The sequence below is a fragment of the Mesoplodon mirus genome (assembly GCF_964341445.2).
Source record: "Mesoplodon mirus genome assembly, chromosome: 5".
NCBI classification, from domain to species: domain Eukaryota; kingdom Metazoa; phylum Chordata; class Mammalia; order Artiodactyla; family Ziphiidae; genus Mesoplodon; species Mesoplodon mirus.
The window spans coordinates 701,198-720,376 of record NC_138980.1 but is presented as its reverse complement, the minus strand read 5'-3'; the positions used below and the strand labels follow the sequence as shown (position 1 = coordinate 720,376).

Here is a 19,179-nt window from a genome sequence, read left to right as displayed (position 1 = left end):
TAGTCTAGTTTTGGTATCAGGATGATGGTGGCCTCATAGAATGAGTTTGGGATTGTTCCTTCCTCTGCATTTTTTTGGAAGAGTTTGAGAAGGATGGGTGTTAGCTCTTCTCTAAATGTTTGATAGAATTCACCTGTGAAGCCATCTGGTCCTAGACTTTTGTTTGTTGGAAGATTTTTTTTTTTTTTTTATGGTATGTGGGCCTCTCACTGTTGTGGCCTCTCCCGTTGTGGAGCACAGGCTCCGACGCGCAGGCTCAACGGCCATGACTTACGGGCCCAGCCGCTCCACGGCATGTGGGATCTTCCCAGACTGGGGCACGAACCCGTGTCCCCTGCATCGGCAGGCGGACTCTCAACCACTGTGCCACCAGGGAAGCCCCTGTTGAAAGATTTTTAATCACAGTTTCAATTTCATTACTTGTGATTGGTCTGTTCATATTTTCTATTTCTTCCTGGTTCAGTCTTGGACGGTTATACCTTTCTAAGAATTTGTCCACTTCTTCCAGGTTGTCCATTTTATTGGTGTAGAGTTGCTTGTAGTAGTCTCTTATGATGCTTTGTATTTCTGTGATGTCTGCTGTAACTTCTCCTTTTTCAATTCTAATTTTATTGATTTGAGTCCTCTCCCTCTTTTTCTTGATGATTCTGGCTAAAGATTTATCAATTTTGTTTATCTTCTCAAAGAACCAGCTTTTAGTTTCATTGATTTTTTGCAATCGTTTTCTTCATTTCTATTTCATTTATTTCTGCATGATTTTTATGATTTCTTTCCTTCTACTAACTTGGGTTCTGTTTGTTCTTCTTTCTCTAATTGCTTTAGGTGTAAGGTTAGGTTGTTTATTTGAGATGTTTCTTGAGGTAGGATTGTATTGCTATAAACTTCCCTCTTAGAACTGCTTTTGCTGCATCCCATAGGTTTTGGATCATCGTGTTTTCATTGTCATTTGTTTCTAGGTATTTTTTGATTTCCTTTTTGATTTCTTCAGTTATCTCTTGGTTATTTAGTAACGTATTATTTAGCCTCCATGTGTTTGTGTTTTTTACGTTTTTTCCCCTGTAATTTATTTCTAATCTCATAGTGTTGTGGTCAGAAAAGATGCTTGATATGATTTCAGTTTTTTTCATTTACCAAGACTTGATTTGTGACCCAATATGTGATCTATCCTGGAGAAGGTTCCGTGTGCACTTGAGAAGAAATGTAATCTGCTGTTTTAGATGGAATGTCTTATAAATATCAATTAAATCTATCTGGTCTATTGTGTCATTTAAAGCTTGTGTTTCCATATTAATTTTCTGTCTGGATGATCTGCCCATTGGTGTAAGTGAGGTGCTAAAGGCCCCCACTATTATTGTCTTACTGTTGATTTCCTCTTTTATAGCTGTTAGCATTTGCCTTATGAGGTGCTTCTATGTTGGGTGTATATATATTTATAATTGTTATATCTTCTTCTTGGATTGATCCCTTGATCATTATGTAGTGTCCTTCCTTGTCTCTTATAACATGCTTCATTTTAAAGTCTATTTTATCTGATATGAGTATTGCTACTCCAGCTTTCTTTTGATTTCCATTTGCATGGAACATCTTTCTCCATCCCCTCACTTTCAGTCTGTATGTGTCCCTAGGTCTGAAGTGGTTCTCTTGTAGACAGCATACATATGGGTCTTGTTTTTGTATCCATTCAGCGAGCCTGTGTCTTTTAGTTGGAGCATTTAATCCATTCACATTTAAGGTAGTTATCGATATGTATGCACCTATTACCATTTTCTTAACCACTTTGGGTTTGTTTTTGTAGGTCCTATTCTTATCTTGTGTTTCCCACTTAGAGAAGTTCCTTTAGCATCTGTTACAAAGCTGGTCTGGTGGTGCTGAATTCTCTTAGCTTTTGCTTGTCTGTAAAGCTTTTGATTTCTCTATCGAATCTGAATGAGATCCTTGCTGGGTAGAGTAATCTTGGTTGTAGGTTCTTCCCTTTCATCACTTTAAATATATTGTGCCACTCCCTTCTGGCTTGTAGAGTTTCTGCTGAGAAATCAGCTGTTAACCTTATGGGAGTTCCCTTGTATGTTATTTGTTGTTTTTTCCTTGTTGCTTTTAATAATTTTCCTTTGTCTTTAATGTTTGTCAATTTGATTACTATGTGTCTCGGCGTGTTTCTCCTTGGGTTTACCCTGCCTGGGGCTCTCTGCACTTCCTGGACTTGGATGGCTATTTCCTTTCCCATGTTCGGGAAGTTTTTGACTATAATCTCTCCAAATATTTTCTCAGGTCCTTTCCCTCTTTCTTCCCCTTCTGGGACCCCTATAATGCGAATGTTGGTGTGTTTAATGTTGTCCCAGAGGTCTCTTAGGCTATCTTCATTTATTTTCATTCTCTTTTCTTCATTCTGTTCTGAGGCAGTGAATTCCATCATTCTATCTTTCAGGTCACCGATCCATTCTACTGCCGTAGTTATTCTGCTATTGATTCCTTCTAGTGTATTTTTCATTTCAGTTATTGTATTGTTCATCTCTGTTTGTTTGTTCTTTAATTCTTCAAGATGTTTGCTCTTTAATTCTTCTAGGTCTTTGTTAAACATTTCTTGCATCTTCTCAATCTTTGCCTCCATTCTTTTTCAGAGGTCCTGGATCATCTTCACTATCATTGTTCTGATTTCTTTTTCTGGAAGGTTGCCTATCTCCACTTCAATTAGTTGTTTTTCTCGGGTTTTACCTTGTTCCTTCACCTGGTATACAGTCCTCTGCCTTTTCATTTTGTCTGTCTTTCTGTGAATGTGGTTTATGTTCCACAGGCTGCAGGATTGTAGTTCTTCTTGCTTCTGCTGTCTTCCCTCTGGTGGATGAGGTTATCTAAGAGGCTTGTGCAAGCTTCCTGATGGGAGGGACTGGTGGTGGGTAGAGCTGGGTGTTGCTCTGGTGGCAGAGCTCAGTAAAACTTTAATCTGCTTGATGGGTGGGGCTGAGTTCCCTCCCTGTTGGTTGTTTGGCCTGAGGCAACCCAGCACTGGAGCCTACAGGCTTGAACTTCTGCTGCCAGTGTCCTTGTCCCTGTGGTGAACCAAAGCTGCTCACTGCCTCTGCAGGAGACCCTCCAACACTAGCAGGTAGGTCTGGTTCAGTCTGCTATAGGGTCATTGCTTCTTCCCCCTGGGTCTTGATGCACACACTACTTTGTGTGTGTCCTCCAAGAGTGGAGTCTCTGTTTCCCCCAGTCCTGTTGAAGTGCAGCAATCAAATCCTGGTAGCCTTCAAAGTCTGATTCTCTGGGAATTCCTCCTCCTGTTGCCGGACCACCAGGTTGGAAAGCCTTATGTTGGGCTCAGAACCTTCACTCCCGTGGGTGGACTTCTGTGGTATAATTGTTCTCCAGTTTGTGAGTCACCCACCCAGCAGTTATGGGATTTGATTTTATTGTGATTGCACCCCTCCTACCGTCTCACTGCGGCTTCTCCTTTGTCTTTGGATGTGGGGTATCTTTTTTGGTTAGTTTCACTGTCTTCCTGTCAATGACTGTTCAGCAGTTAGTTGTGATCCCAGTGCTCTTGCTAGAGGGAGTGAGCACACATCCTTCTAGTCTGCCATCTTCTCAGGAAATTTTTAGAAGACACCCACTTTCCAACATATAATAGTAGTTATGTTTCTGAGAGTTAAGAATTGGAAAAATGGATTTGATTCTAGAATCAGAGCTGGGGGATTTACTACCTGGGTTGCACCCTCATGCCTAGATATGCTGAAATCAAACTAGTAGCAGCATCAGTTTAGATATACAATATTTAAATAGTTGAACAAATTAAATCATTTACAGTTCTGTAGAAATACATGTGTGTATATGTTTATGTGTGTGTGTATATATATATATTTTTTTCTTTTTTAAGGAAAAGGAGGTTTTTAAAAGCAATCATTCTCAATGATTCTTTCTCTTAAAATCATTGTAGGGGAGTGGAGACATGTTTTTTAAACAAATTGTTCTAAAAAAACAATATGTTTTTAAAACAAATCCCCAAGATTTTCCTACACTGGCCTATGGAAAGACAAACTAACAGGTGGTTTTCACACTGTTCATTCTCCTAATAGCCAAATAATTGTTATAGAAATATTCAAATAACAACTTCACAACAGGCAAGAACCCGTTTAACATAATGAGAGTTAATATTAATGCCTCTCTTTTAAGGGGAAAAAAACCTGCCTCATTTGTAATCCATATATCCTTAGAAACTTTACTATTCCTGAAATGTTTCAGAGTATGTAGTCTTTGCTTAAGAAAGGTTCTAAGGTAAAATTAGCTGGGGAAAAAAAAAGTAGTAGAATACTTTATAGAATCCAAAAACAAAAAAAGAACCAAGAAACCAAATGACATTAAATAAAATCAAATTTGTTGAATTTCACCTTCAAATGTTTAGTAAATTTCCTTAGCTGTAAGGAATTCCTATGCTAAAATGGAGACAATTCTTGCTCATTATTTTTATATCTATTAATTTACACCCCAACAGTTTCCAAAGAGGATTTGAGGCACCTTTTAACAATACTTTAACTGGCAATCCAAAGGCCAATAAAAAATGTGAAAAGATCCACAGTCCTTTCTAAAAAATGAGTTCTTGTTGGGCTAATGATATACAAACTTGTCCCCGAAATAATATGCCCTCTTAATGAATCAATGGGTCCAGGCACTGAGTATCAAACAGTGGCTAACATCATTGTGTGAGCCAACCAGGACTACTTGCCTCTAGAGGAAGCATGCACCCCCTTAGGAAGGCACCCTGGATCCGACCAAACCTCGCCTAGATCCAACTACAACTTTTCAAGAAATACAGAGAAACACAAGAAATTACATTGGAGAGGTACAATCGGTAAAATCCCAATAATGGAAAAGCTATTGCTTCAACAAATAAACTACAAGGAAAAGAAAAAAAGAAATAAAGGTGGATCTACAGATTAAAAGAAATTTAAAAGACATATCAACTTATCACAATGTACGGACCTTATCTGGATCCTGATTCCAATGAAGAAACTATTAAAGAAACTATAAAATTTATGAGACAACTAGAAATTTGAATGCTGACTGGCTATTTGATGATATTAAGGAATTATTGCTCTTCAAAGTTTAAAAGAATCCTTATCTTTTAGAACATAAACTGAAAAATTCATGGATGAAATGACATCATAGTTAGGATTTGCTTGAAAATAATAGGTGGGGTGAGGTGTATGGATGGGATTAGGGACGAACAAGATTGGCCGTGAGTTGGTAATTGTTAAAGCCAGATACTACTCTGTCTACTTCCATGTACGTTTGAAATTCCTCATAATAAACAGTTAAAATAAAGACTGATTTTGAAACTAGTTCATACAATCACAGAAGGCCAAATACAAATTTAATTTTCCTTAATTCTTAGGGAAAATTATGTAAAAATGTCACCTTCTTAACCAAGTATAACTACATATTTAGATTAGAAATAGCTGCCCTACTGCCAAATCAATAGTGTTAAGAAAACAATGTGGTTTTGTTTTACCTTATGCATCATGAAATAAATTGGTTTTCTCACTGTTAATTGCTTCATCTGGCACTTTTCTCTATCCAGAAAATTAAGAAATTTGATTTTAAATAGACAAATTGAGGTGTATCCTCTAACATTTATTTAGGGAGGCCAAATAAACACATTTTAATCTGTCAACAAATTACTTAAAGTGGTATCCTGAAAATTAAATCCTCAGGAGTGGATTCTCCTCAGGAGACTCAGGAGAATCAAAACTCTTCAGAGAAGACTATGCCAAAATAGTATTATTTTTAACCCTGCAGAATCCTTTTGAAGGGGAAAAAAAAAAAGGGTTAAATGAAGGGAAACATTATCTAAATTGCATGTTGTTCTTCCAGAACAAATGAAGAGCCAAAAGAGAATACTCAGAGCTGAGGGACCCAGGAAAGAATGCTGATCTGGGGGAGACCTGGGTTCAAATTTCACTTTCCAGCTGCTTGCTATGAAACAAGACTGCTGAAACTCTGGGAGCCTGTTTCCTCCTCTGCAGAAATGGGCTTCGTAGCTGCTATCACAGAGCTCCAGTGACAATTAAATGAGAGTACCTGGACAAATAGGGCCTAGCTCCTCTGGCCTTGGGCTACCTTTCCAGCTCATTGCAACTCTTTCCTCCTATACAACCTACACTGGAGGTCGACAATCCTGCAACAAAGCTGAATGAGGTCTGTATTTTGCTTGGTTCACAGCATTTAAAACATTTTAAAATTAGCTACTGCCAACATTTCAAAATCAAGAGAGTGTAGATACAAATGTCAAGTTCTGATTTCTTTCTAAAAATTGCTGGGTGAGCTGGGTCTGGTTCTCCAGGGTCCCCACTACTCCAAGCTCTCTTACACCTGGCCCAACAGGCTGATTTTGACCCCACATTGGGCTAAAGTTCTTCCTTCACCCTGCCCTTTCCCACTTCTTGCTTCCCCCACCTGACAAGCTTCTCATCACCATTCAAGGCTCAACTCCAGCACCACCCATCACCTCCTCCAAGTTTCCATGGCACAGCCCCCCCTCTACAGCCAGCTGTCCTAATACTGTCTTCATGTCTGCCTTCCCTACTGGGCTCTTGGGCTCTCTGGAGGAAGGGACCCTGTTGCTATTGCCTTTGTGTCCCCAGGGCCGAGCAGAAAGCCTGACCTAGATAATGTAGAATTCAGTAAATGTCTCCTGAATGTGTGGAAGGAAGTTACAGCTAAAACATTATAAAAATGTAAGATTTTATATCACAGCTTGTTCTGACAGTTACCAAATAAAGGGGTCAAGGACATTAAAATGTTTCACAAAATGAAAGCAAGCATCCATCTGCATACTAGTTTCACAAGTTAGTCAGAAGTCACTAAACAGACATAAAGGAGAAGCAACAGGCGGGCAGGGTCATTCATTCATTCACTGGACTGATATTACTGAGTACTTACTGTGTGCTTTCTAAGCACTGGGGATAAAGCAGTGGACAAATCAGACAACTACCTGTTTTCATAAAGCTACATCCTAGTGGGAGAGACAGAAAATAAACAGGCAAATCAATAGAATAGTTTCAAACCAGATACTAGGAAGAAAATTAAACAACATAATGAGAAAGAATTACTAAGGGAAGAAAGAGGGTGGTCAAGGAAGGCATTGTGTAAAGTGAGACATCTGACCAGAAGAAGAACCAGAAGGAGCCAGCTGTGCAAAGATCCGGGAGACAACTCCAATCACTGGACACAGCAAGTGCAAAGGTCCTGAGGTAAACAGGGCTGAATGTTCAAGGCAAGTAAGGTGGGTGGGACAGGAGAACGGTGCTCTGGGTTGGGGGAGTGGTGGGGGGTTGGCGGGGTGGGTTGGGCAGGGCCCGCTCTGGCGTTGCTGGGCATTGAGTGTGCAATGACAAGGCACTGGAGCAGCGTGAGTATGGGGGACTCTGGGCGGATGGGGAGGGGGTTCCTGCCACACTCAAACCAGCAAGGAGCAGTATGCCGCCCAATTTTTCACAAATGTGCACTGGGCTCCTGCCCAGTCGCTTTCACACATATTCATATAGCCTGACAACAACACTGTCCCAAAGGGCAGACATTTCTCCCACTTTGCTGAGGGGAAAACCGAGAAACATCAAGTGTCAGTGCCTTTGCTAAGGTCGCAGGAACCAAATCCCAGGCTTCTGAGCATCCCGGAGCAGGTGTGCTGCTGTGTGCCAAACAATCGGGGGGGGGGGGTGCGCCCACAGACCCTACGGTAGGTCTTCCAAGGCCAGACTAGGGAGCGGGCCCTCAGCTTTGGGGTGCTGACAGCCGGGCGGGAGGGGGTGACTGCGGCAGCCCGGGGGACGAGGGGCTGCGGCCGGGGTCACCAGCACCCCCGCAGACCCCGGTCGGCCCCACAGAACCCAGTCCTCCAGCCCCGCGCTCCCCCTTCCCCGCGGATCCTGGCCGCGCGGCCCTCCCGCCGTCCCTCCCCAGCGAGGCTCGGCCCGAGAGTCCCCGCTGGGCCTAACCCGCCCGCCGGGCTCACCTCGCCTCCCCGCCGCCGCGCCAAGAGGAGAGGGTAGGCGGGCGGACTGGCGGCGCTGCGCGCTGGCGGCTCGCGGCTCCGCTGTCCGGGGCTCGGCCGGCCGCCCCGCCCCGCCCCGCTCTGCTCCGCTCCGCCCCGCCGCCGTCGCCGCTGCCGCCGCCGCCGCAGTGGGTGTGAGGGGCGCCGGAGCGCTTAGATCCCTTCCGGTCTGGCTCCCTTCTCCTCCGCCGCCGCCGCCGCAGCGGCGCCCGGCCTGACCGACCCGTGCGCCGACCAATCAGCGCGCGGTAAGCCGGGCTGGTGCAGCCAATCGCGCGCGGGGTGGTGGGGGAGAACTACTACCGGGCGGCTCGGGCGGGGCGGCGGGCGGAGCCAGGGCCCTCAGTGCTGGGGGAGCGGCGCTCGAAGGCAGCGCAGCAGATCGCATCTGCGCCTTATTGACGCAGTCACTGTTCTGCGAGCTAGCTGAGCTCGTTGCCCCCACAGGGGCCCGCGGCGCAGCGGCCGAACACGGAGCCGGGAGACGGTGGAGAGGGCGGGCTGGCGCGACCGAAAGCCGGGCCACTGGGTTGCAGGTGCAGACTGGCAGCGGCGAGTCGGCCTGGAGGGAGACGGAGCCGGCCCATTTTGGGGAGAGCCCGGGGTGAGGGTCAGGGCGAGGGCCAGGGCGAGGGGAAGCTGGGGCCTTGGCATCCAGGACCGGGAGGCGGAGGCGGCGAGGGAGTGGGGACGAGAGAAGAGGACCTTGGATTCCTCTGCTCACTGTGAACGAGTTTGTAGGGGTGCTCCCAGAAGTCGGGGACGGAGATGCGAGGAGATGGCCATGTGCAGACAAGTTTCCTCGGCAGGTCAGCGACAGGGCAGGAGAGGACAGGCTGGTGCGCCTAGGGCAGAGTTCAAGCTTCTGTCTCAGAGGGGAATGGCAGAGTCGTGTAAATGGAGGGAAGGGAGTGCAGTGCTGAGGGCCCCTAGGACCTGGGGTTTGTTGACACTGACCTCCTTTTTTCCCCCTTATCCTGATCACTTCATTTATTTATTTTTTAAACATCTTTATTGGAGTATAATTGCTTTACAATGTTGTGTTAGTTTCTGCTGTATAACAAAGTGAATGGAATCTTTAAAAAAATGGTTCTGATGAACCGAGGGGCAGGACAGGATTAAACACGCAGATGTAGAGAATGGACTTGAGGACACGGGGAGGGGGAAGGGTAAGCTGGGAAGAAGACAGAGAGTAGCGTTGACATATAGACACTGACCTTCTTTTGAGGCATCTCCCACAGCCCTCTAGTCTCTGGATCTGGTTCCAGCATGTCTGGAGTCGTGTGAAATGATGGGAGAGGTGTTGTCGGATCTGTGTTTGGATGAGCAAGGCTGGAAGTGAGGCAAGGAGGCTGGACACAGTGGGGAAAAGCTCAGAGGTCCGTGGATGGCGTGAGGGGAATTGGACTTTGCGGATGGGGAGACTGGTGGACTGTGAAGGAGAAACTGCCCTCACAGGGTGGCTGGGACCACAGGGTGGTCAGGGCAGGGGCCAAACTTGGGGGAAGGAGCAGGACTCTGCAAAGGGGGGAGGTTACGGGGCTGAGGGGCACGGAGCAGGGTGGCAGAACTGGGGGAAGGTGGCAAGCCTGTGACCCATGGCCAGGCTGGGGGCACCAGGACTTCAGAAGAGAGGTAGGGTAGAGGAAGGGATCCAGGTACGGTGTCCCCCTTAGGCCACCCCCACCTTGGCTACCAGAACAAGTTTTCTAAAACTGAGTATGGCCCTGCTTGAAATTGTCACTCCTGAGTGTTGCCTGATTGAGGAGGGCCCACCTGATAGGCTCCTGCCCACACTCAGCCTTACTGCCACCTGCCCCAGGTGCACAACAGAAAACGGAGCAAAAATTGCCACCATCAAGGATTATGGGAAACTGTCGGAGCTGTGGTTTTACAGTGGAGCACTGAGGTGCTTCTCCTCAGATTAGGAAGGAGCGCCCATTCTCACACACACTCCAGCCCTGACTTTGAAGCACTCACCCCATGGAAAGTGAGTACCCAAAATCATTGTACACACATACAAACCCATATGCATTTCCTGCTGAGTTTTCTGAAAGGATTCTGCTTTTTTTCTGGCTTATGAAGTACAGGGAACATTTATGGACATAGGGCTGAGGTGACAGGGTGGGGGCCAGGGAGCTGGTCTGTGCTTGGAAGAGCGCACAGGATTCCGGTTGAGGCCAACAAGTGAGAAGATCCTGCCACAAGTGTGGTGAGAACTGCAGGGGTGGGGGAAGGGGGAACACATGAGCACTGACAGCTGATCTAGCCTGCCAGGTGGAGAGGAGCAGTTGAGGAAGGCCTCCTGGACGGGAGGAAGCCCCAGCTGAGGCTGGAAAGCCAGCAGGAATGTTCTGGGCCAGTGCTTTCGGCAGAAAGCCCACTAAGACCCAGAGGTTCAGAACTGAGGATATGCATGCTATGTTCAGGGAACCACATATCACCTAGTCTTGCTGGAGATGGAGAAGGGGGACTGGAGAATTTTGAGGGCTTTGAGGTGCGTGGACTGGCACAGCTGACCGGAGGCCCATAGGCTGGCTTCAGCTCACTGATATGCATTGTTTAACCCTGAGAGTTGTTTGTTTCTTTGTTTTTTAAGTTTTTTAGTTGCCAACATTTAAAAATTGGGAGCTTTCACCTTGGAAACACTCAATTGTTGGTTTCTCTTGAATAATTAAAGCTCTGGCAACGTGGGGCCCACATTCGCATAGTAGTCAGCTGGAACTGAGTGGCAGCTGCCCCTTTAGGTGAGACCCCTAGTTCACCACAGTCTCCACAACTCCCTATTACCCACATCTGCCTGCAACTTCACTCATCTCTTACCTGCTAGGCCTTGGGGCATCGCAGGGTGGAGACCTGTCTGTGGAGGTAAAGGGCAGCTGTTGTGGAGTATTAAGAAAGGAAGTGAGCAGAGTGATTAGATGTTTATTTTGGAAAGATCACTAGGGCACATGAAGTTTCAGGGATGAGGGGCTTAAGACCACAAGACCAATTAGGGAGCTATTGCAAAGGTCCTTGTAAGAGAAGATGAGGTCTGGTCTGGGGCCAAGGCAGCAGGTGTCAAAAGGAAGGATCTGATTTTAAAACTGTTTCAAGACTTTAGGGAAATTCAAATTAAATTACAACCCACTATCACTACACATCCCACTAGGATGGCTGTATGAAAAAAGACAATAGCAAGTGTCGATGGTGATGTGGAGCAAATGGAACTCCCATACACTGCTGGTAGAAAAGCAAAATGGTTTATCCACTTTGGAAACAGTTTGATAGTTTCAGATAACATTAAACACATACCGGTCATACCACCCAGCAACCCCATTCCTCGATATATACCCTAGAGAAATAAAAGCATGTTCACACAAAGAGCTTACATGAATGTTCATAGCAGCCTTACCCAAAACAGTTAAAAACTAGAAACAACCCATGTGTCCATAATTCAGTGAATGGAAAGACAAACTGTGGTACATCCATGCAGTAGGATATTACCTGACACAGAAAGGACTGGCCTGGTGGCGAGTGCACAGCACAGCATGGGTAAGTATTAAAAACATGGTAAGTGAAAGAAGCCAAACGTAAAACTATACATGATTCCATTTATATGACCTTCTGGAAAAAGCAGAGTCACATCAGTGGTTGCGAAAAGTCAAGTGTGGGGAGGGGAATGACTCCCAGGGGCCACGAGTTAATTTTTTGGGATGATGGGCATACTCTGTTGTATTTTCATTATGGTGGTCCTCATATGACTATCTATGTGTCAAAACTCAGAATTGTGCACCTAAGAAAGGATGACTTTTTGTGTGTGTGTGTGTGTGTGGTATGTGGGCCTCTCACTGTCGTGGCCTCTCCCGTTGCGGAGCACAGGCTCCGGACGCACAGGCTCAGCAGCCATGGCTCACGGGCCCAGCCGCTCCGCGGCATGTGGGATCCTCCTGGACCGGGGCACAAACCCGTGTCCCCTGCATCAGCAGGCGGACTCTCAACCACTGCGCCACCAGGGAAGCCCCTAGGATGACTTTTAATGTGTGTAAATTATACAAAACAAACTTGATGTAAAGGAAAAAAAAAACTGTTCAAGAGGTGGAATGGTCAGGTCTTACAGGTAGGATGTAGGGGTGAGAGAAGAGTAGTCAGAGAGAAGAACCTGGCTTGGTTCTTGGCTGGGGACTTCTGCCCTTGGCCTGCTCATGCTTCTGTCAAGGCTCATTAGAGCGTTTCTGGCTGCCCTTCCCTGCCCTTGATGCTGCTGCTGGCAGACACTGCCCACCTCCCCACCCCATGTGGGCCTCTTCACCTGGGTTCCAGTCAGGCTCTCCACTTAGTTGTGCTCCTCTGGGCAAGGGATTAGGCTCAGAGAGCGTCAGTTCCATGGGGAGTGGGCATCGGTGGTGACCCCAACCTGATGGGGGCGCTGCGAGGACTCAAGGAGCAAAGTACCAAACGCGGGGTGCCGACCTTACACACGGGGTATGTGAGTGTTCTCATTCTGGCTGCTTTCGGCCCCCTCCCTCGACTTTGCCTGCTCTCCCCACAGTCCGTTAACCCCTCCTCTCACTTCTACCCAGCCCTTACCAAGACCAGAGATGTGCCAAAGGATTCAAGTTAGGGCTGTTTTAGTTGTGTGTTACAGAAAGCCACATTGCCCTTAAACCAATGGGGACAATTTGGGGGAGTTTCCTGCATTGTTGCACCTGAGGGAGAGCAGGGGTAGAGCTGGCTTCAGTACTGCAGGCTTGAGAGACAGGCTGAGGCCCTGAAAGCCAGAGGCAAGCTCTCTACCCATCCCGTTCCTCTGTGTCAGCTTCCTTCTCTCCATGTCACCTTCTGCTCTTCCACAACCCAAGGGGGGTGACCCTCTGTCTCAAGTCAAGTTTGAACACCCCCATAGGAGGACTCTGATGGCTCCCCCTTGCAGGGCTCCCACCCTTTGCTGGTCAGTCAGGCTCATGTGAGGATGTGGCAGGCAAAAGGGCAGAAAACAGTTGGGAAAGACAGAAGTCTGGGTTTTATTCTCTGGTAATAAGAAACAGGGTGTCTTATATACACTACCAAATGTAAAATAGATAGCTAGTGGGAAGCAGCCGCATAGCACAGGGAGATCAGCTCATGCTTTGTGACCACCTAGAGGGGTGGGATAGGGAGGGTGGGAGGGAGACACAAGAGGGAGGGGATATGGGGATATATGTATACATATAGCTGATTCACTTTGTTATACAGCAGCAACTAACACAACAATGGAAAGCAATTATACTCCAATAAAGATGTTAAAGGAAAAAAAACAGCATGTCTGAGCTGGGGGCACAGCTGAAGGCATGGGAGCTGTATGGAAAATGGGGTTGACCCATGACTGTATGACTGAATGCTGAATGCAGTGACCCTCAGCCCTCCTCTTCCAGGTATCTCCCAGAGCACCAGCCATTGGACCCTTGCTCAAAGGCAAGGGACTGGAAAGCTCTTCTCTGGAAGTCTGACCAGCCCTGAAGCCTAAAGTAAAGGCTTGACCTCCATCTCCCCACAAGCCCCCTTCCAGATTGACCGGCAGTGAATCTTGGCATCAAAATAAGCCCCACTGTGTGCTCAGGACTTTCCACCTACCTTGAATCTGACTGGACAGCCCAAGGTCACATGGCAAAGAAAATTAAGACAAACAGAAAACTGCATCTTGAAAGAAACAGAAACTGTAGAGAAGAAAATTCCAAAGGGGAAAAAAAAAAACATTGCAGGCTTCAAAGAGTATGAAAAAATATTGCATCCTTGTAACAAGAACCACCATTAAAAAAATTCAGCACACAAGTTATGTCTTGCTCTCTCAGCTGAGATGGCCTAGAAGCAATGACATCCCAGGAGTGAAAACACAGCCAGAGCCCAGGTCTTGTTTTCTAATGCCATTCTCAAATAAAGGAAACCAGGAGTCCTTGGAGCAATGGCTGATTCTAGGGCAGGGGCAGGGAATATACAAGATGAGCCTAGAGCAAGCTGTACTGCAAGAAAGGGAGGTGCTTACAAAGTACACACACAAACGAGGGGGCCTGTCACAAGAGCCAACGGAAAGAGCTCCCAATAGCCATAGCTAGAACAATTGGAACAACAAGATAAGTAACATAGCACTGGGTTATGACTCCAAGTGCAAAAGAACTATACATGAGTTTCATAGTAACAGAAATAAGTGATTTAACAAAAAGATGGAGAACAGACAAATCTGTACTGAGTTCCAAATAATTTATGTGGATACTCCCCTCACGGAGGTGAAGCATAACTCCCTACTCTTTAAGTGTGGGATAGGCATGATGGCTTCCTTCCAAAAAATTCAGTATGGAACGGGGGGAAAAATAGAGTACCCAACAAACACTACCTCAGTCAGGGGTCACCTGACATAACAGTGATAAGACATGTTGATAGTATGTACCCTTAATATGAAGTGATGAGAATGGCATTTTACTTCTGGAGTCTTCCTCCCCAAAACACAGAGTGCCAGTCTAACCACAAGAATAGCACCAGGCAAATCCAAATGTCGGACATTCTATCAATACAAAATACCCAGAAACAGTCTTCAGAACTGTCAAGGTAATCGAAAACAAGGAAAGTCTGAGAAACTGGCACAACCAAAAGGAGCCCAAGGAGACATGTGATGTCCTTGAATAGGAAAAGGGAATTAGATGCAAATTAAGGAGATATGAATAAATTATGGGCTTTAGTTAATTAAAAATATTATATGTATTTAAATATATATATATATATATATATATATATATATATATATATATATATATATATATATATATATATTCAGAGCCAAAAAAAGAGCTCTTGGAAATTAAATCATTTGGCAGAAATGAAAAATCTTGGTAGTAGACAGGTTGGGAGAGAAAATTGAAGAAATCTCCCAATTAGTAGAGAAAAAAGATAAGATGAACAATAGAAGGATAAGAAACTATAGGCCATTCCAGCAGCTTCACCTCTGCAGTCAAATGCTCTACCCCTGAGCTATACCCCCTAGCAGCTTCACCTCCAAATAACGGAGAGGCTAGAGAAACAAAAAGAAATCCATAAAAAAGTAACTCAAGAAAACATCCCAGACTTGAAGGTCATGAGTAACCAGACTGAAATCAACACTAAATGAAAAGAGATCCAAGGCACCTTTGTTGTGATATTTCAGAACACAGGGAACAAAAAGAAGGAAGTAAAGAGGTCACTGACAAAGGCACACCAGAGTGACTTTGGACTCCTCAACTGCAATACTGGGAACAAGGTAAGGGAGCATTACCTTTATGATTCTGAAAGAAACATTTTTATCTGACCTAGAATTCTATAATTAGCTAAACCCTCAATCAAGTGTGAGTCATAAAGTCATTTCCAGACATGCAAGGTCTCAAAACATTTATCTCCCAGCATCTTTACTCAAGAAGTATGTGCTCCACCAAAACAAAAAAGGAAACTCAGAAGAAGGAAGACACAGAGACAGGAAGCAAGAGACATGAGAGATGAGGAGAGAATCCCCTGGAGGATGGTGAAAGGTGATCCCAAGGTGACAGCTCTGCAGCAGCTGTGGAGGGCAACTGAGCCACACTGTAGCAGTGTGACCCGGCACATAGACTGTCATCACCAAGACCCCCCCCCACCCTTCCATCAGGCCATCTTCTTAACCCAAGGACAGAAAACCCAGGAGAACTTGGCCCAGATTCTCATCAGTACTTGGCTTGTCTTGACCATGTGCTGATGAGGGTCTCTCCCCTCAGGCTCTGCTGAGGACACGCATATCACTCAAAGAAGTTTCCAGCTTTTCCCTGAGAGCAGGAGGTAGACCACGGTGGGCTCAGCTATAGAAAGGACAGAGCAGCCCACTCTCACTGACCGGACTTCTGCTGCATGTCCAGCTCCTGGTCTACACCTCAGTCTTGCCAGGCACCCGACCGTGGAGAGCCCAGTGTTTCCCAAGACTCACTTGTGACCTTGCTCGTGAGATCCCCAGAAAGGGGCTTGTCACCTCTCAGAGAAGCGGAAGTCAGACCAAGACCCAAGACTGCTCCACGCACCTCCTCTTGGAGCCTCTGCCCAGCAGAGACAGTGCTGCCCACTCCTTGCATGGCTGGTGTGTGCTTGCCCTCTGATTTCAAGATTAGGCAGTATGATTGTTTGAGTATTATTGTATGGGGTAGATACACAGGTAGAACTATAAAGAAAAGCAAGGGAACAATGAGCACAGAAGTCAGGATGGTCATCACCTCTCAGATGTTAGGGATGAAATACATTTTTCTGGTTCTTGTTCAGATAAAAATGTTCTGGCTAGTTTGTAGTCTCCTAACCTGGAGTTGTATTGGTCATTGTTTGGTCAGGAAGACAGAAACCAGAGCAGGCATTTCCAACAAGACTTACACACTTGTTAATCTGTGAGAAGGGCGAGAAGGGCAGGAGGAAGGTCAGAGAATGCCATCACAGCCCCTTGGGTTCCTGCCAACTCTCCAGAATTAGGATTTTGGAGGAGCCACAGGAAAGCTCTGCTGGTGGCCACCACAGCTTGGAGCACTGAGTGATGGGTGAGTTTTAGGGAGCCCCACCATAGAGGGTATTTTTGTGCCAAGGGCCACAACAGGACCTCCTGTCTGCCTCTGCCAGCACAGAAATAAGTTATATGAATAAGTGATATGAATTTCTCATTGAATAATATAATTTCTAAACTGTCTTTCAAATATCCCAGGAGTGTCTCTTGCTGGTGGAATTTAACCTGGAAATGTAGTTCCCAGGTTTCCAACCCCTGTGATACAGAGGAGAGCATGGAAGAGGATGGAAAAGTCACTGAATAACCCGCAGATAATCCAGAACAAAGATCTGATGGGATTCTAGAGCTACACATACCAAGTAGTTGCCGTGAAGACACCATTCGAGCTGTCTGGGATAGCACTTTCATAGACAGCCAAACTCGAACTCCACAAGAATTCTGTCTCTGGCTTTCTATCTTCCTGCCTGATTCTATTAATAAAATTGATGACTTTATAGGCTTACTGGGGGAAAAAAGTACAAATTTGAGTTTCACCTCTGTATGCTGCATTCAGGCTCTGGGCAACCCCCTCCAACAGCTGTTCAGTGAATTCTCATTCCAGAGTCCCAGATCTTCTGCATTTTGTTCCATTCTGTTAAAATAGCCCTCATTTTCATCCTAGAAGCACATAGGTCACGGGTGTGGCTACCAACAAACAGGGCTGCCCCCACAAGACATTGCTGAGTTTGTTTTGAGGAGCCCTCAAAAATCCACACGCACAAGACAAAAAAATTGTACTGTATTTATTGTCTTAAAATTGCATAGTACTTTGATTGTGCATGCTTTTAAATAGAGGCCAAGGTAGCCCTCTTGAAACTACTCTCTTGCATGGGATTTTTCAGGCTGTTTTACTATGGGCAGGAGCAGGGACCAAAATGCTGCCTGATCTTAAAAAGAACCATGATCAGAGAGAAGTTGTCGGAGAGATTTAGATGAGAAGACACTGATGAAGGGAGTTGAGATTTGACAGGACTTATAGGAGGCGTAGGAAGATGGTGGGAGGGGGCTTCCCTGAAGTCAGGGGACAGGACTCAGGAGCAGCCAAGAGAGGATGGGAAAGGAGAAAGGAGTCCAGAGGGGCAATGCCTGGCGCTCAAATCTGAGATGAATGCTCCCTGCCAGGAGACTGGGTGCACTGGGTGGCCTGAGGGCGTGGTCTGGGCGTTACCTCGGCTACAGAAAGCCACATACTAGAAAAATAACTTAAAAGCTATACAATTGTCATTATAAATATTTTGTCTTTAAAACTAACTAGTGTTGGTTAAAAAAGGTTCACAGTTACTCTGAAGAGAGCTGTATCTCTATTGCACGGTATTGGAAAAGTCCACTCAGATCCCATGTGTAAACAATGATTCCCTTCTCCTCTGGCAACTTCAGGACAAAGAGAAACACTATCTGCTGTAAGCAAAGCACTTGGGTACAAGGCACGTCAAAGCTGTCAAGCTCTACTGGAATCTACTCAGAACACGCAGAATGCCAGCTTTTCTTCCCACTTGCTGTCACTGGGACAGGTCTTGAATCAGATTAAAGGTGGTGATGGTCTCCTCACACTCTTGTTCTCATTCCACGGTTACAGACTTGGCCAGATTTCTGGGGAAGTCAACCTAAAATGACAGAAAGTAGTGGCTCAGGACCCCACAAGTCTCAGCAACACACTGTGTTTATAAAGCCTACTCTCAGAGTACTTGACTACAAGGAGACAGGTGTTCCTGGGCACCTCCAACCATGAGCTCCTTGAGACCTGCATCTTGGAAGCAGCTCCTTATTCCAGAAACTTCACTGAACTGTACAATGTTTAGTTTATGCAATAAATATTTATGGTGCACCTATGTGTCATGCAGTGTTAACACTATTAAAAGGATATGATTCATGCTATTAAGAACAGCTAGCTCAATTTGTACTGTTAAAAATTTACTTTTCTTGGAAGTAGATGCACTAAATGATTGGTTAAGGGTGGGGACTGGGAAGGAAATGTGACTGAGGATGGTTGATAAAGTAGCCTTCAACTTTATCTACAGGGTCTTATTTTATTTACAATAACATTAAAAAAGAGAAGAAACAAAAATGACAAACTGTTGGCAAATGTCAATACTGGATGATATATATACCATCGGATGTTTGTTATATTGTTTTTGGTATTGATATGTCTTTTTTAAAGCTTCTCAAAATTGTAATAAAACTATTTCTTTGTACACACACTTTCCGGTGAGATCATAAATTGGTTCTTTTCTGGAACAGAAATCGACAATATAGGAGTTCCAAAATGTTGAATGATTTGCTAGACTGAGGATAAATTCTTCTAATGTGGGAGGAGGATGTATGTACAAAGATAATTCACTGCAATTGTTATTTATGCAGATATTCCCAAAAATTAGAAACAGTTTAAATAATAGAAGACTGGTTAAGTAATTGTTAAAATCTATGTTGTAAGACTGCGGTGGAATATTGTGCAATGATCAAATGTTGCTTACAAGTTCAGATGTGAGAAAATATTTGTAATATGTTAAAAAGAAAGTTATAAAATTTCATCCTTGATATTATCTCAAAAAAGTCTTTAAAAATTCACAGGCACAAGGAAAAGACTGGAATAAAATATTAA

At 45.2% G+C, this 19,179-nt stretch overlaps 2 protein-coding genes across 5 annotated transcripts in view; both read right to left on the bottom strand.

The window, feature by feature from the left end:
• The window catches only part of MAPK9 (mitogen-activated protein kinase 9), a 59,597-nt gene extending 51,360 nt beyond the window's left edge, over nt 1-8,237 (bottom strand). For 2 of the 3 annotated variants that reach the window (XM_082621022.1, XM_082621023.1), the window contains exon 1: nt 8,009-8,237. The gene's annotated coding sequence lies outside the window, so the exon portion shown is untranslated. The remainder of the gene's footprint in view (nt 1-8,008) is intronic. The other variant, XM_082621021.1, reaches the window with a different exon arrangement.
• A 9,071-nt stretch (nt 8,238-17,308) lies between these two features.
• The window catches only part of GFPT2 (glutamine-fructose-6-phosphate transaminase 2), a 45,258-nt gene continuing 43,387 nt past the window's right edge, over nt 17,309-19,179 (bottom strand). For both annotated transcript variants that reach the window (XM_082621018.1, XM_082621019.1), the window contains one exon: nt 17,309-18,184. In XM_082621018.1, the coding sequence (XP_082477144.1) occupies nt 18,140-18,184 (45 nt within the window). In that variant the 3' untranslated portion in view covers nt 17,309-18,139. The remainder of the gene's footprint in view (nt 18,185-19,179) is intronic.